Source organism: Suillus bovinus (genome assembly GCF_016758785.1).
Source record: "Suillus bovinus strain UH-Sbo-P2 chromosome Unknown EDB93scaffold_14, whole genome shotgun sequence".
Classification (NCBI taxonomy): Eukaryota; Fungi; Basidiomycota; class Agaricomycetes; order Boletales; family Suillaceae; genus Suillus; species Suillus bovinus.
The window spans coordinates 158,418-174,957 of NW_024542070.1; the positions used below are offsets into that span (position 1 = coordinate 158,418).

Below are 16,540 nucleotides of genomic sequence, written 5' to 3' on the forward strand. Positions count from 1 at the left end.
GGCATGTCGCCTTCTGAAGTTAAGGCTGGTCATTTACTCGGTCGTGACCGACTTGGCTCTGCAGGACGAAGTGAGCTTTGAACACCAAGATACAACTCAGAAACTCACAAGTTACGCGGGAAGTCGACGTCAAACCCGTTCTTGATGGCCAAGTGGTAGCTCAACAGCTGCATGGGAATAATGTTCAAGAGACCTTGCAAGCAGTCGACAGTGCGAGGAACGCGAATGGTCTTCACCCCAGCCTTGATTCCGGTATCGCCCTCATTGCAGACCACAATGGGGTGAGCTTTGCGAGCGGTTATCTGTTCGAAGGCGGACTGGACCTTCGGGTATAGCGAATCCTGGGTCATGATGATGATGACTGGCATGTTCTCGTCGATCAACGCCAAGGGACCGTGCTTGAGCTCTCCTGCAAGGATACCCTCCGAATGCATATAGCTAATCTCTTTGATCTTGAGGGCGCCCTCAAGGCAAGTGGCGTGCCTAAAAGGGATCATCAATCAATCTTACGGTTTGGATCGTGAACAAAAGCGACTGACTGATATCCACGGCCCATCAGCAACAAGCTACGCGAGTTTGCAAGGAGGCTATTGGCAAGCTCCCGCAGGCTCTTGTCATTTTCGAGAACACTCTTAATTTGTGCAGGGAGAGCACGAAGGCCGTCGATGATCTGGTTGCGGCGTTCAGTGAAGGAGATCCTATCCTCTGATAGCTGCAGCGCCATCAACATCAGTGCAATGTACTGGGAGGTGTATGCCTACAAAACGCTCAGATCAGATGGTTAATCAGATGGAAAAGGCTTCCGTACCTTGGTAGACGCAACGCCAACCTCAGGGCCAGCATTGATGTGAATACCACAGTGTGTTTCACGTGAGATCGTCGAACCGACAGTATTGACGACCCCAACACAAAGTGCGCCACGCTCCAAACAGTACCGCAATGCCAGGATCGTATCAGCAGTTTCTCCACTCTGACTGACAAAGACACAGATGTCATCACGGAAAATAGGAGTTTTTCTGTCCAGGAAGTCGGATGCAAGTTCTACACTGACAGGAATTTCTGTCAACTCCTCGAAGATCGCACGAGTTGCCAACGCAGAGTGATAACTCGTTCCGCAAGCACAAAATACAATACGGCGGCCACGGCGCATAATGTGCAGATAGGCACGCAGCCCACCGAGCGTGATCTTATAGTCATCGAAGTTCACGCGTCCACGCATCGTGTTGACGACGGATTCGGGTTGTTCATAGATCTCTTTCTGCATGAAGTGATCGAACTTGCCCTTCATGATCTCGGCAATTTCAATCTCGAGCGTCTCGATGTTACGAATGGCAGGTGTTTCAGCCTTGCCAGACTCATCCCGGCGCAGACGGTGAATGTGTAGTTGACCCTCACTGATATGAGCAATGTCATCGTCTTCCAAGTAGAGCACGCGCTTGGTGTGCTCCACAATGGCGGCAGCGTCAGAGGCAATGAAGAATTCGATGGGTTGGGGCATGCCATCCTCGGACATGAAGTTGCGTGACCGGCGACGAGAAACCTTGGGCATTGACGGTGGAGCCAATCGAGAAGTGGGGGAAGTGGGAACGACAACTAGAAGAACATTTTAGTGAAGGCTGGATCGGGGAACGAGATAACTCACGGCTTTCGGGGGCTTTGGTGTCGGCTTCCGCTCCAGCAAACTCAACATCCAAGAAGTCGACTTTGAGTTTCTTCTCAGTCTTGACACCAATCAAGAGAGGCGAACCGCGACGAGCAGTCACGATCTCATTGGGGAAGTGGATAGATTTAACGACCAAGGCGAAAGAACCCTCGAGCTCTTTCAAGACGGTCTTCACAAGAGCTGTGAAGGTCATGCGCTTGTCAGGCCGCGAGTCGTAGACGTATTTTGTTAGAATGGCGACCGCCTCCGTGTCAGTGTCCGACTCGAACTTGAAGCCACGTTTCTGCAAGACTTGTCGAAGGGCTGTAGCGTTAGTCACGATACCGTTGTGTACGACGATGAACTCGTTGTTCACATCGGAGCGAAGGGGATGGCAATTGACAACGGAGGGAGGACCGTGTGTTGCCCAACGGGTGTGGGCAATAGAGACCTGGGATATTACTGTCTTGGTGGTATCGATGCTGGATTCCGCGATACGCTGCCGTAAGCCGGCCACCTTGCCAACCTCTTTGAAAAAAACGATTTCGCCTGGCTTGTCGCCATCGATACCGAGACCTGCAGAATCATAACCACGGTACTCTTGACGAGCTAGACCGGTGCAAAGAATCTCCAAAATCTCTTTACGGTCCTGTGATGTGTAAAGGTCAGCTCATGTAATATGAGGGGATACGGCGCCGAAACCAAGGGTGTAGGTAAAGTTGCTAAATATGGTTATCTAATCATGGTGAGATTTCAAGTCGAAGGCTCGACCGTTCTAAAGACAGAGCGAATAGAATGCGCAGCCACAATGCAGAAGCTAGAAATAACTATCAGGAAGACAACTTACCTTTTCTTTCAAGAAGTTGCAGTAGCCAAAGATGCCGCACATTGTGAATAGTCCAAAGTAATCAGGTTGTCTATATGCGCGTGATAATATTATGATCAGTTCGTCGACACCAGGGATAGTGAGCTTAAACGAACCTAATGTAAGAAAAGGCTGGCGTGGAAGAACGTTGTCGAGGTCGATGAACAAGAACAAAGCATGAGTGAGACGGTTTAAGTACCCTTATTTCTGGGTCAAGGGTGGAACAAATAATACCAAATAAATCAGTCGTGGAACACAGCAATGAGTCGGTGCATCGGTTAAAGTTCCAGAGCCTTTCAGCGCAATATGGAGGCTGCGCAAAAATGTACGTCCAAGCCTTTCGGTTCAAATACTCAGGCGGTTTGATCGAGGCACGCACGGCGATCTTTTACAACAGTCCGACCGCGATTTTGTCGGTTCCGTGCTTATAAGGTCTTATTCAAGGCTCATGGCCATTCGCTTCTGAACTTCCTATGCGTTTTCAAACCAGACGTGTAGCACTAGAACTTGGGTATTCCTTGGAATTGACGTGTTGTCCTTATTCGCGCCCTTTCCAGAAATAGAACATTACATCAAATGAACGATCAACTGTTCAGTGTTGCCATCTGCTGCTAGGCAATCATCTCACAGGTTGCATCATTTTTGCTGCGCAGCAGATAAGAATATGTCCTTCCTTCCAGGCTAAACATATATCGAGTCCTACATTGCCATGCCAGTGCAACACCCAAGGCCGTTCTGGAGTTATATATGGCGTCTTCTGGATATCAATGTCCATATTTCCCAGGAGCACTACCAATGCCCTAGGGTGCATTTCATGCGTGTTAAATTGAATAATCGCATAGGAGTTAGGCTGTACTACACCTTTGCGCCCAGATTGATCCAACGTGCCAAGCTCACATAAGAACAATTACGTAGGGAAGAGGACCAGTCTAATCTTATCAACGAGGTTCAGATTGAAGTCATATTCAACAAATAGCAATGTAACTACGTTTCCATTTGCTGAACCCTGCGACAGATTGACAAAGTTTCTTGCACAGGAATACTCGATCACACGTCATGAACACAATATTAGCGCCAGTCGAATTACCTGATCTCCCTTCTCAAATTACGTCTCGTTACATCCCTTTGAGCGATCGCGATGGTCTGAATGTCCACGTTCTCGAAGCGTTTCCAGATACAAGCAATCATCCGAGCGCACCCTACCATTTAATCCTTCTCCTTCACGGGTTTCCAGAACTTGCTTACTCGTGGCGCAAAGTCTTGGTGCCTATCGCCAACGCCCATCAAGGTTATCATGTCGTTGCCCCTGACTTGCGCGGTTTCGGGCGAACAACACCGGCAGGATCCGGAAGCGCCGGCCAAGTGCAATACGAAGATACGCTTTCCTCGTATCATATACTCAACATCGTAGAGGATGTACGTTCCCTTGTACGAGCGCTCGGATATTCATCCGTTGCGATGCTTGTGGGGCATGACTTCGGGTCTCCTCTTGCGGGACACTGCGTCGTCGCGCATCCGGAACTATTCGCATCGGTCGTGTTCATGAGCGCACCCTTTTCGGGCGTTAATGGCCCACCTCGGTCTCGAACGAATAACGAGGATAGAGATGATAAAACGAGGGAAGGATCCATTGCTTCTTCGGGTCTTGACATTGCCACTGCGCTTGCTGCGCTCCAACCTCCGCGCAAGCACTATACGGCATACTTTTCTACTCTTCCCGCCGATGCTGACTTGCTCGGCCAAGGTGGAAAGGATCTATACGATTTTCTCGGCGGCTACTTCTACATGAAGAGCGGTAAATGGGATGGAAATGATGCCCACCCCCTACCTTCTGCATTTTCACCTTCGCCGAGCATTAGTGAGCTAGCGACGGATCTTGCTACTCTGCCAGAGTACTACGTCATGCCGCTGGACGAAACCATGCAAGAAGTCATTGCTCGTCATGTTCGCATGGACGCCCGAGTCACATGGCCCAAAGGCGACGAAGTCGCTGGGGGGGTATATGCCGCTGAATTTGGTCGCACTGGCTTTCAGGGCGGGCTTAACTATTATCGGAGCGCACTGTCGCCTCCACCCCCTGAGCGTGTAGCCCAACTACATGCTCTGGCTGGACGACGAGTGGAGATGCCTGCGGCGTTTATATCGGGGGCTAGGGATTGGGGAGTGTATCAAACTCCAGGGGCTGTACAGAAGATGCGCGAGGTCGCATGTGGCATGCAGGACGAGGATTTCGTTTTGATCGAGGGCGCAGGCCATTGGGTGCAACAAGAGGCACCAGAGATGGTGGTACGGGAGCTTGTGAGGTTTTTAGGAAAGGTAAAAGCTTTGTAAGCGTCGCCGATGCAATCATGGTTTTGGGGCAACGAATGGGTGGTGATCGCAATCATTCTCTCCTTTCTTTTTTGACGTATAAAAAAAGCTAGTCGGCGGGATCGGCTGTCCATGGCCGTACTATGAGGAATGTGAGTTCAAATTTTCATTCAAGTCTGGGACGGTGTTCTAGATGTCACGGCCGAGCAGTCTGTAGCCATGGCCACAGCAGTCCGCGTGCTCCCCAAGGCCGGAAACAAGTAGAAGACCGGTTCACTGTCAGATATCATCGGTCAGGATCGCCTCCCAGATGTGACTGGACCCTTTGCGTAGTGCACGCAACTTCAAAATGAAACGACCTCATGGGCACCACAGCCTAGATTAGGTCCTTGAACCGCTCGTTTTTTTTTTGCTAATCTAAACAGAGACCACATGCTGGTATTCTGTTTGAAGGACCCAGATATGGTTTGAATGGACGCGTTGTCTCCTTGCGGTCGGACATGCCATATCAGAGCCGTACTTGTCCCGGTGACATCGCAAGGTCACAGTGAATCTTGAAGTGAAGCATCGCAGGTCAGCTGTACTATGAACGTATTGGCGTTATGATCAAGCCCACGACGGATGGCCAAAAAATGGCGTGATCTCGGCATGGGCATCCAGATTCCAGCAGCTGTACCGATGCACCTGCTTACAGTCGCCCGCTATGGCGTGAGTACGATCCTCTAGCAGCGGAGTGCTAGGCTACTATTGAATCTGAAACAGGAATGGAGTCGCAAGGGCGAAAGAACAACTGTATTTACGCGCTGCAACGTTATATGTATTGATCTGATCAATGATCCAATGCCGTCCTCTAATGTCATCGAGCGTTTTCATCACGTGACCGCGATGCGTGGATCGACCTGTGGTTGCCATAATGGAGGCCAAAAAAGCCAGTTTTCAAGAGTAACGGCGTGTCAACGCGTTAAAATGATCCCACAGCGCTCCCCGAGGCTGAACATATTTTGCGCTGCGACAACCTCGGAGTGAGCGTCAACCAGAGATACAACGCTGGCGGTACATTAAATATTTACGATGCCTCAGACTGGAGTCGGTCGCTTGTGTGGACGGCGTCTTACGGTGTGGAATTAAAGGCGCCACGATGAGGACGCGAGAAAGTCCTGGTACAGGAAGCTTCTTTACTCACAAACGTTGGACGCGTAACGTTCCTGCTGCTTCTGTACTACTAGAACCGCCAAGGGTGGTTAAAATTTCAAGCTGGACTGAACGGCGCATCCGAAGAGGTTTGTAGGAATGATCCGTATGCGGACGGGAGGGATAACGGGCAAGAATGATTTATTGGCGGCCAAAGACAGGTTTGTATTAAAGATTCCCGTCTTATGATTTTATATTCCGCGGATCTTGAGGGTGCTCCTGAAACTCGCCCGGAGCTAACGAAACAAGGAGAAAGATATCAATCTGTGGTGCGGGAGGAACGCCATCGGGGCAGACTAGCGTTGTCCGCGGGGGCCTCGAGGAGAGTGAAAGAGGAGAACGCTGATCATGTTGAAGTTGGGAGAGCATCGCCGCCGACTTTTAGGTACCTTCTGGCCGAATAAGGCGGGTGGGGATAGAGTACAGATTTGCTCAGATGGGAATAAATGTTGAAAGTAATGAAAGGACCATTTTAGATGTCAGGATCGTGATCGGCATAGGAATCATAGTTTACGGCAGAGGATTGACGGGGATTCTTATTTGTCTGTCAATCCGCGGGTTAAAACACGTGAAGGACAAGGGAGGTCAAGGGTGATCGATGGGACAGCCCTTGGTCATGAGACAAGGTACCGGTGGTTGGAAACCCGAGAGTTAGTTAGATCGGTGTCAAAAGGCGGATCACGGGAGGGTATCTAAACGTTGAACAACATGTAGTGGAGACATGTGCCCAATGCATGGCAGATCTACACATGATTGGTCGAGAGGATGGGGAGCAGGAACGTGCAAGCGGGCGAATGATGCGTTCTTCGTAGTCGCTGTGCGTTAATGACCGGTCAACACGAGCTTGATTCGAGAAAAAGTTTATGAGAAGAGTTAAAATCGAAGATCTTGATATGGCCATGAAATGACTCACTTTGGAAGATCAACGACTGATGGATTTACAAAGTGCTTTCTCTTGCCTTGATCTGCCCTCGCTGAACCGTATCGGTATCACGAAACATTTATACTCCGTTAGATAGCAAGCTGTACCCGACTGCGGCACGCAATCCGAGCGCAAATCCACAACCGGGAAGGAGATCCGAGGTGACGTAAAGAATTCATGACAAAACAGGCAGAAGATGATGATGATTTTATGTGTTTTGACAAGATGGTATGGGCGTCAAACACGTTTCGGTAAATATCGGACACCGGAGAAGACCACCGGATATGGCAACTTTGATTTAGACGCTGGTGGGATGTGGATCCCAAGGCGAACGCTACCATATATGGACACCGACTTCACGGTGAGGACCACTACTTGCAACTAACGGTAGTTCACCGCTGCTGCCGGGATTTGGTAAGTTTCCGGTGTATCAAATGAATTGTTTGAAGGGGTATATTTTGTTTTGTTTTTTTTTAAATAAAATATACATGAAATTCCGTCATGGGAGTTGACATTTTTCACACAAGATACTTCCATTCGGACGTGCCTCTGCAACGAGTTCCGATCCAGATTTTAGATCTGGGCGCCCTGCATACGCTCCCTCCGTTCTTTACATCAGAATGTCAAATGTCGGATACTGAGATCTCGCTTTCTTCTTTCAAACTTCATTTTCCGTTGGTTCTTATAGAGTGCACCAAAACCTCTCGACTCAAAACACTTTCACTCCCCTGAATTATCATCCCTCTTCCTTCGCTTCCCCCTTACCGATTAGATGTCGTTGGATCATTATCCAATCCTCACAGACAGACGTTTTCAGCCCACAGACAGACAGTCTTACCAGTTACATGATTTAACTCCCCCGACCCACTGGAACTACCAATCCTCCAGATCACAAAATGAAATCCCTCATGATTATTCTTCATCCTGGAACGTCAATTTACTCAATAATTGGTCAAATGACGTCCTACCCTCATCCTCCTCTTCCTCATCCTCCTCTTCCTACATGCGCTACCCACAATCCATTTACACAGAACGTCATTTACAATCATCATCTCCATCATCCTTTGAACGCCAAGCAGCTGCACTCCAACACCGCTCCCCATCAGTAGCTTCCACTTTCAAATTCGACGATTCTTCTTCTTGGCCCGCAACTCTTTACACTTTGGATGACAGAAGTACCCCATCCCATTCCATACCACCAACAGTCACTAGCACATCTCCTTCCGCGCGTGCTTCTTCCAGAGCTTCATCATCTAGATCACCTCCCGTCAAGCTCGAACAAGATGAAGTTTCAAGCGCCGATTGCTTTGTCATGGAATTTGCTACCGCTGTCCCAGCTGCGCAGGATAGCGCCTCATTGGCTCCCCCAACTGAAGTACCCTTGCGCGCGACCCAAGCAAGCAAGGCAATGCGCAAAATGATGGGCGTCTTTCGCCTCAATCCCTTCTCAATGCATGAGGGTGGTGGTCAGGCAATGAGCACCTGGATGGGCGAGGATGCAGGCCCCTTGGACGAAGAACCTCAGGTCTTCGAGTTCCAACTCGACATTGGCTACCGCGATCCAGATGAGGAGCTCGAAGAACAACAACCTTCTCAACTTCACACTCTCGTAGAGGTTCCAGAACCTGTCCAAGATGAAAACACGAGGTGGGCGGAGGGTGACGACTCTGAGCTATCATACCCCACACATAACACTTGGGCCACCAACGACACCCCGTGCCACTCATACAATTTGCCATCGCTTAGGTCATATAATTCGCATTCCCACTCCCCTTCGCTATCTTCTGCTTCGTCGCGTAAAACGCCCTTGGATATGTCTGCCTCAGAGGTATGCTTCCATCTAAGACCAATCATATCATCGTTTACTAATTGATTGCAGTATTCGGGCCCATATACACTCCATGGCTCTGGCAGCTGCGGTTCTTCCACGGATAACCTTCCGTCACTCTCATCTATGGCGCGACGTTGGTCTATTCCTGCCAATCTACAAGCACCATTCATGATATAAAGTAATCATCATCATCATCATTACGATTAATCAAAGCGCCGGTAGCGCTCAAGTCTCGGATCACTGTTGCAGCTTGTTCTGCACTTTGGATGGCCGATCGGGTTGCTTGTTTTACTTACATACACTGTTGCATTTTCTTGTTCTTGATCATCTTTTATTGTCTTGGGTCGTTCTTCGCTCACGGACAGAACTTCAAATCAAATTTCTGGCAGGTTGGAACGCATGTAATATATACTCTGCAAAATCATATGATACCATTATTCCCCTTTGTTGCCAAGTAAACCCTTTCACGTCACGATCGTATCTCCGCCACTGTGCCTCTGCATGGGCTAGTTCGCTTCACCACTCAAAACCGATCCTCTAATCGCGCTCGCTGTGTGGCGACGAACCCTGATCTATGAAGAAGTCTTCAGGGTTTGTTAAGAGTTACTATTGGTTACCACTACTTCGTGCACTCCCTACACCAACACATCTTCAAGATAAATCACCTACATCTAAGAAACAAAGGTGGTCACTCTCGCTGTCACCTGCCGATACTGCCGTAGCGGAGTTTCAATATCACTGGCCAGAGGAAGAGGCGGACGTTCACCTATTCAAACTATTGGCTCAGGCAAAATCACTCTGGTGCTAACTGCTCCTCAGGCTTCTTCGCAACCAGGCATTTTAATAGTTTATATTCTCGCAATACATGTCTAGTGCCGAACGGGCTTTGAAATCGGCCAGCGTGACATTCCGTGACATTTCTGTGACTGCAGTGCACGAACTAATGGTAACCAATAGTAGAACACAGACGCATATCGATTCCAGACGAGTCCAGAATATATCCCGCAGTTCTGAACCGGCAATGAGGCGGTTTTTAGCAAGATTAATTTTTATGAATGTAAAATTGAAATTATAAATATCTGCCAATGTATACATGTCGTGTTGTTCACGAGTCGCCGTCAGCGTGTACGGCACGACGCGCTCGTGGGAACAAGGTACCATGTCTAAGTCCGTAAACATGTGCGTTTACTTATGGGCTCGAGCTACTATCCTGCAGAGCAAAACATAAAAAAATGATCCGAGCGCCAATCATGATAGTAGAGAAGCACACGGACTTACTATGCATCTCTCACTATTTATTTCATACAAACATTTTGACTCGGAAGCATCAGGGCGTTCAAAGGCGGTGCACTCTGAATCCATCTAGAACCTGGGGTAAATCGGTCGATGCGGCCGCAATGATTTAGAGAGCGACTTGTTTGAGAATGTTGAACCCTCGTTTTCTTCTTCTTCTTGACAGGTCGACCTAAGGCCTGACGGACATCATAACGCTTCCCACGAACATTGGTTATTATTACTGACATCAGCTGGCACATGATACAGTACAAAATGAACCGACTTGTTGACATAGGGCTACGCCCCACGGGGACAATGAATAAGATTAACCCGCGTGAAGGGTCCGAAGTTGCGAAGCCAGCGTGTTCTGCAACGTGGGGCGTAAGCTTGTTGTCAGAAGTGATTGCAGTGAGTATTCAGAGTTGTGTACCATGAATCTGGTGCTATATTATTCAGCGATCTGTTAAGGTTCAAGGAAGCCGTATCCCCGCTTGCCGCTGTCTTCAATTCTAGACGGACATGCCGAGGCCCTGCGATGGTTTAATGGTGTGCGTTCGAAGGCGGTTATGCGTCCTTACTGTCGCCCGAGCGCCCGTGAAGATCTGGGGTGACACAGAAACAGAACACGACACGCGCTCCGTGAACTCGAGAACCACAGCAGAAGAGATGAAGTCGGTTTATAGTGAGAAGTTCAGGGAGATGTCGCAACACTTCTAAAAGGTACGGAAACCTACCTAAAGTAGAGTCGAGTTAGTTACAGACAAGCTAAACTGCAATCTGCGAAGGATATCTACCCACCCCACAGATTCGAGGAGGCCAGAGAGGACAACGAAAGCCGTCGAGCGTTGCACTAACTCCCCAATAAGCTCCGGCAACTCAACAAGTTACCTTGCATGCCTAGCTATCAGCACGACTTTACGGGAAGTCAGCCAGTTCGTCATATCGTGTGAATGGTGGCGTAGAACTAGCGGCCCATAGATGTCAACGACATACGCCGGATTTCTGGTGATTCAGTGCCTTGAAACACTCACGATAATAAAGATACGATCTACTGTTACAGGCAGCCGTGAAATGCGACAGGCGATGATATGGGTCTAGGCCAGGCAAGAAAATCGTGACAATTACCAACAGAACTGCTTACAGTTGATATATGACACATCCAAAAAAAAAGGGGGGCACAAGGTCGTTAACCAACAGAAAAAATTCTTGAAACGAACGAAAGGACATACCTCGGTGGCGGTTTGTGAGCAGCAAAGAGGGTGGTGGAATCCGGACAAAGGCGAGTCAGGACATGAGTTAGAAAGTTACGAGACCGAGGATGAAAAAGGATCATTATTTCTAGCACTGACACTCAGTGAAGCGGTCATGAAGCGGGTAATCTGACCGGTCGGTCAAATATTCGAGTCACGAGCTTTCCTGGTGCCAGAAAAACACGGAGCACTCTGGCCCATTCCCCCAACAGTCGTCGGTTTTAACGAATGCCGTAAATGTCTCACTGACTTATTGCAAGGAATGGTCAAATTGTCGCCTGACATGCAGACGGAAAGGACTGAAAAGTCGCAGGCGTTGACCGCTAATAAAACAACAGTTTAGGTGTAGACGCGCACATAAATTTTCCCCACACCTCGATACCCTCTAGCCCAGCACTGAGCGTAGACGCAGATCTTCTTCATGCTAGCTGCTTCTCGAGAAGCAGGCGTTCTTTTTAGATCGATGTCAGGGATTACCCTAAAGTCAGAGTGCTGGGCGTGTTCACAATCTTGTGTCACGAACTCCGAGGAGTCTTTGTCAACGTGTCTCTACCAGGTGTTGTTCCCGTTATGGGAACAAATCCTTACGGGTAGGTGCTACAACCTCAGATCCAAGAGAATGCGGTAAAGCGGTTGGTGGTGGCAGGAACGCAAGAGGGGCTTATAGTTTTGCCTTGAACAAGGCAGAAAAACTTTTGGGCATGTTCGGGCAATCGGCCCGAGAATTTGGCGGAGAATTAAAAAGCCAGCCACGCGAGAGCCACGAGAGCCGATGGCCACGAGATCTGTCAAAACAACCACCACGCGAGCGAAGCAAATCCGAGCTATTGGTAGTCTTGTCAGCATAAATCACTTGCCACCTCCTTAAGTACTTCACATCTGCTCCTTGTTTTTCGCCATCGCCATCAAGTTCAGCTAGTTCATGCTTGATAACGAGGAATATTCTCATGGACGTCGAAGAAGCGTCGACGTCGGCGGTTTGGCGCTTGCACTCGAAAACCAAGGCCTGGGTCATGGGTGGGGTGGATGGGAAGAGGATGAGCAAGGAGAGACTCGGTAAGCCGTATTATCGTATATTTTTTATCGGACAGGTTCTTACTACTGTTTGATAATAGCTACGCTGAACTACTTAGCGATATGTACAACCACACCCACACGACCGTCAGTCACCATGTGCATGATATGTAATGTCCTCTTCTGTCGCATCTAAGTATTTAATCCGATCCCTTTATCAGCTCTCCAATCGTGATACCGGCCCACACGCGAGCGCACCTAATCAACTCTCTTGATAGTTGGCATTTCGAGCCGCAGAATCTACCTGAGGAAGAAGTCCTATTCTGCGCTCAAATCTTGTTCGAAAGCCTTTTCCGAATCGAGCACATGCGAGAGGATATAGGCGTCTCTCTTGGTCAGTTTCATTTTGATCTCCATGCGACGACGTTTCTTATCACTCCGACAGATGATATCTCCGTTTTCTTGAAACACCTGCAGCCCCTATACTGCGGACATAACAGTTATCATAATTTTCAGCATGCCGTAGATGTAATGCAGGCCTCTCAGGCCTTCCTGTGTGCTGCAGGTGTCGTACCTCCTGTGTCTATATTGTAGGATAGTAACAACTACACATGGAGACCAAACAAACTGGGGAAGGAAGGACGCCTCGCATTTGATCTCAACAACACATGTCTGTTTGCTCTGTTCATTGTCGCCATCGGCCATGATGTGGGTCATCCCGGGTTGACGAACATGTTCATGGTATGATCTGCACAGCATTTTGCAAAAATACCGCCTGACATTCATCCGCAGAAAAATGCGAAGGCGCCATTGTCTGATGTGTATGATAACAAGTCAGCTCTTGAACAGATGCACTGCACCCTCCTCATACAAACAATGCGGCACCATGGCCTTGGGAAACTCTTGGATCGGCCAGACTCCGGTTTTCGCAAAATGCTTGCTGGTATCGTAGTTAGCTACGGATATGAGCGTCCACTATCAATTCATAAGAGATTTTCAATCGCTTGTGGACGGTAGAGAATTTTCTTTGGATCGGCGCCGATTATTGCTTTGCCAGGCAATAATAAAGTGTGCGGATATCAGCAATCCTGTTCGTTTTTTTCTTCATATAAATCATATATTATTCTAACTTGCATACGGTGTAGAGTCGGCCCCCCGGTGTCTCGCATTACTGGGCAAATGCCTTGATGGCTGAATGGACCTATCAAGCATCGCTAGAGAAGCGCTGGAGTTTACCGCCATCCGTCACGCCTTCTGAATGCCCACTGGACCAAGTACGAGGACAGATATTTTTTATTGGTTCATACGCCAAGCCACTCATGGACCTTGTTGCACAAGCTGTTCCTGGTATTTCGCGTTTTGTTACTGCCCCTTTACATGCCTAATATGTCTCTTGTTTTAGAAATGGAAATATTCGCTTGTCAGTGCACTACAAATTTAGCCATGTGGGTGACCCGTAAAGAAGAACTATCCTCCTCATCTGCGGGTCATTCCCTATACCCTCCTGTAATCACACCATCCCTCCGTCCTCCTGAAGATTTCCTCGCTTCTTTCCCCCTCACTCTCCCCGCATTCGTTCTTACAGCTGACGAGCCCCATTCCTCCCGCGAATGGCATTCTACATATCCGCCTTCAGATTCGTCATCGTCATCGGATTTCGGTTCTGATGTTCACGTCGACCCTTTAGTTATATTCCCATCCCTTTCACCCCCTGCGTCTCCTGTGCCATCCGTATGCTCGTCTTCCGCCCTGGCTACGCGTAGTTCGTCATCAAGTCTCGCAAGTAATACTAGCGATGCTACACAAGCGATGCGAGCCGCTTATTCGGCGAGTGTGCGGAAGAAGAAAAGTTTCCATCACCGGTACTCTTGGAATGTAACCATAAGCTCTGGATCATCGCCGAATATCTCAACTCTCCCACCAGCCACCATTCCCAAAGCTGCACTATTGCTAACGGAGTCCGCTGTATCAAACGGAACTACAGTTTCGTCAATGACTGCCGTGGTACCATCCCCCGTAGGTGGTGAGAACAACGCGGGGCTGAAGGTGCCATAATCTCCTATAGGGGTGCCACATGGTCCATGCGACCTCAACTATCGGCACTACATTTTGCGCAATGCATTTGACATGCGACAATGACATGACTCGTGTCGGGTGGATACTGCCCGGACTCGCCTTGATTCGCGTCATCATTCTTGGGCTATCGAGCAATTGCCGATAAGGGGGAGATAGACAGGTGTCAATTGTGTTAAATCACTTAATTCACCTACGCTTTATCAAGTTTGGGTCTGTTCGTTTGCATTCGATCTTCTATTTCATTTTTGTTGTTTGGCTTACCAGGCCCAGCCGCCTTGATTAATATACTGGCGGCTTATACTATACCATGAGGCCATAGCAAATGTCCACAATGTACGATATTGTTTGTCGTAAACTACTGTGAATGAAGAGCGGGAAAGGTGTCGGGCTCAAGATATTTTAGACTCTCGGAGGGGTCACTGAGTTCAAATAAGTTTTTAATCTTAACGAAGTAACGCAATGTTAGGGCTGTGGGCGCGATGGCTTGCCGCAAACACATGGCCGAGAACATCGAAGCAGATTAAGTAAAGTGCAATATTGAAACTTTAACGCAAATAAAACACAGGGAGGTCTGCATTGACAGATATATGGTAGCGGAATTAAGTAATTTCTTGACCAAGAGTACGCCTTCATTCACGTAAAATGACTTGCATGCACATCTTGCCCATTAAAATAAAAGATATTATATTCAAATTACGGAAATGACGACATGCAAAAAACACTTCATCGTCCCCTCTTTAGATAAATTCGATGAGCTGCAAGGACAGGTTCCCGTCAATGTCGAGAGAACGTACTAGCTAATAGAGGAGAAGACAAATCACTAGCCACTCCCTTTCAGCGTGCCTTTACAAAACAAAACGTGCTTCTGGGTCCTCCGTGTACTCCACCCAGTCAATCACCGCGTCCAATATCAGGAAGTGTACCTTCCGCACAGGGATATGCGCTCGGGCATCGGCGGAATTCGACAAGGGGTGATGCTGCTAGTGTCGTGACTAGGACGGGTGAGAACCATCGGAGTGCGACAGGACGACAACGTCAGCTGCCACGGCGGATGGGCACCCGAGAGAGACAACTGACAAACAGCGGGATTGATGATAGATCAGGGTTATTCGATCATTTCACTGACAGGAGTTGTGCTGTGCTGTGTCTCTGCTGCCATCCGTAGCCTACACGGTGAACGTAACATCTCGGGATAAAATAAAATTAGTTCCGTTTTCCGAGAATGACCCCGTCAGGAGATCTATCATCGGGGAAGCGGCTGCAAGCAATGATGAAAGAGTAAAATCAGCCCATTTTTACTACAAGATCAGATTACAATCTTAGCATATCACGGGTTGCATTGTACACACCCGAATTCTTTTCCGTCAAATCAATCTCACCTCCGACTTGTTTGGTAAGGATCAGCGCTGGTGAAAACAGGCAGTCCCTAGGAGGGTGCTATTAATCTGTTAGTAATAAGCAAGCGGCATTAATACCGCAACGCGGTGAGTAGGTAAACCTCTCTTCCCTACATTTTACCTGAGACACCTGATCAGAATTGTTACCTGTAGAACAATATTAAGGTTCTGTGGGCCGTATCCCAATCTGCTCCGTCCCGTAATCTGCCCACATCGATCATTTCCAAAGCGTTGTAGAGAAGATCTTTAATTTCCAGTGGCATCTGCCCATCGAGTTCTGATGTTATTGCGTGCTGGACGAAAGTTTGAAATTCGAACTCAGCGACATTGAGTAAGTATATCACATAAAATAACCTTGTTCCCTGTGTCGATGGAGGTTTGCGGCCTCAGGATATCCATGAACAGCCTAGCCCGCCACGTTCTTGCCATAGTTCTGTTACACAAGGGCGAACTTACAGAATAACAAATACGATGCGCACATCTCGTTTTGGTTAAAGACAGGTATTGTATACTTCGTGGGTTGACTATCGTGAGTCCTCTTTGAGTTCTTTTACATGCGCGGGAAGATTGGGCTCGCTAGAAGCCGGCAACCTGACATACAGGCCAGGGAACCAAAACTATTGAAACGCGCTTGGTATGCTGCAGATATATAATGAATTGCCCATGTGTGAGTGCAATCGTGAGATAGCGTGGTTAACGTTTTTCCTCACTGATATGTATCATGGCGTCAGAGGCAGCTTCAAGATGACTGCGAACTTGAAGATGCC

The 16,540-nt window shown here is 48.4% G+C and overlaps 4 protein-coding genes across 4 annotated transcripts; 3 read left to right on the plus strand and 1 right to left on the minus strand.

Annotated features, from left to right (window-relative positions):
- EDB93DRAFT_185845 (uncharacterized protein) lies at nucleotides 1-2,860 on the minus strand. The gene is made up of 6 exons (XM_041455617.1): nucleotides 2,624-2,860; nucleotides 2,490-2,559; nucleotides 1,643-2,291; nucleotides 809-1,593; nucleotides 540-757; nucleotides 1-483 (listed from the first exon to the last, which is right to left on the minus strand). Exons 2-6 carry the CDS (start codon nucleotides 2,529-2,531, stop codon nucleotides 105-107), a joined length of 2,073 nt encoding a protein of 690 aa, XP_041309704.1. The 5' UTR covers nucleotides 2,532-2,559; nucleotides 2,624-2,860; the 3' UTR covers nucleotides 1-104.
- A 246-nt stretch (nucleotides 2,861-3,106) lies between these two features.
- Nucleotides 3,107-5,131, plus strand: EDB93DRAFT_185975 (Alpha/Beta hydrolase protein). Its single transcript, XM_041455618.1, has 2 exons — nucleotides 3,107-3,487; nucleotides 3,545-5,131. Coding segments are annotated over exons 1-2 (1,296 nt in total). The 5' UTR covers nucleotides 3,107-3,485; the 3' UTR covers nucleotides 4,839-5,131.
- A 2,160-nt stretch (nucleotides 5,132-7,291) lies between these two features.
- On the plus strand, nucleotides 7,292-9,304 carry EDB93DRAFT_1202940 (uncharacterized protein). The gene is made up of 2 exons (XM_041450961.1): nucleotides 7,292-8,758; nucleotides 8,810-9,304. The coding sequence occupies exons 1-2, from the start codon at nucleotides 7,703-7,705 to the stop codon at nucleotides 8,936-8,938; spliced, it is 1,185 nt and encodes a 394-aa protein (XP_041309706.1). The 5' UTR covers nucleotides 7,292-7,702; the 3' UTR covers nucleotides 8,939-9,304.
- Nucleotides 9,305-12,064: 2,760 nt separating this feature from the next.
- Nucleotides 12,065-14,786, plus strand: EDB93DRAFT_1320159 (uncharacterized protein). The gene is made up of 9 exons (XM_041454904.1): nucleotides 12,065-12,342; nucleotides 12,402-12,470; nucleotides 12,522-12,694; nucleotides 12,746-12,890; nucleotides 12,918-13,041; nucleotides 13,093-13,222; nucleotides 13,257-13,390; nucleotides 13,446-13,647; nucleotides 13,703-14,786. The coding sequence occupies exons 1-9, from the start codon at nucleotides 12,209-12,211 to the stop codon at nucleotides 14,353-14,355; spliced, it is 1,764 nt and encodes a 587-aa protein (XP_041309707.1). The 5' UTR covers nucleotides 12,065-12,208; the 3' UTR covers nucleotides 14,356-14,786.
- Nucleotides 14,787-16,540: the final 1,754 nt, after the last annotated feature.

Bases quoted from the DNA above. Each gene is read 5' to 3' on its own strand.
- EDB93DRAFT_185845 (XM_041455617.1), bottom strand. From the start codon at position 2,531: ATGTGCGGCATCTTTGGCTACTGCAACTTCTTGAAAGAAAAG. The intron at 758-808 runs GTACGGAAGCCT...AGCGTTTTGTAG, and splicing joins TTGGCGTTGCGTCTACCAAG to GCATACACCTCCCAGTACAT. The intron at 484-539 runs GTCAGTCGCTTT...GATCCCTTTTAG, and splicing joins CTGATGGGCCGTGGATATCA to GCACGCCACTTGCCTTGAGG.
- EDB93DRAFT_1202940 (XM_041450961.1), top strand. From the start codon at position 7,703: ATGTCGTTGGATCATTATCCAATCCTCACAGACAGACGTTTTCAGCCC. The intron at 8,759-8,809 runs GTATGCTTCCAT...AATTGATTGCAG, and splicing joins TGGATATGTCTGCCTCAGAG to TATTCGGGCCCATATACACT.
- EDB93DRAFT_1320159 (XM_041454904.1), top strand. From the start codon at position 12,209: ATGCTTGATAACGAGGAATATTCTCATGGACGTCGAAGAAGCGTCGAC. The intron at 13,223-13,256 runs GTTTTCGCAAAA...TATCGTAGTTAG, and splicing joins CTTGGATCGGCCAGACTCCG to CTACGGATATGAGCGTCCAC. The intron at 13,391-13,445 runs GTTCGTTTTTTT...CATACGGTGTAG, and splicing joins GTGCGGATATCAGCAATCCT to AGTCGGCCCCCCGGTGTCTC.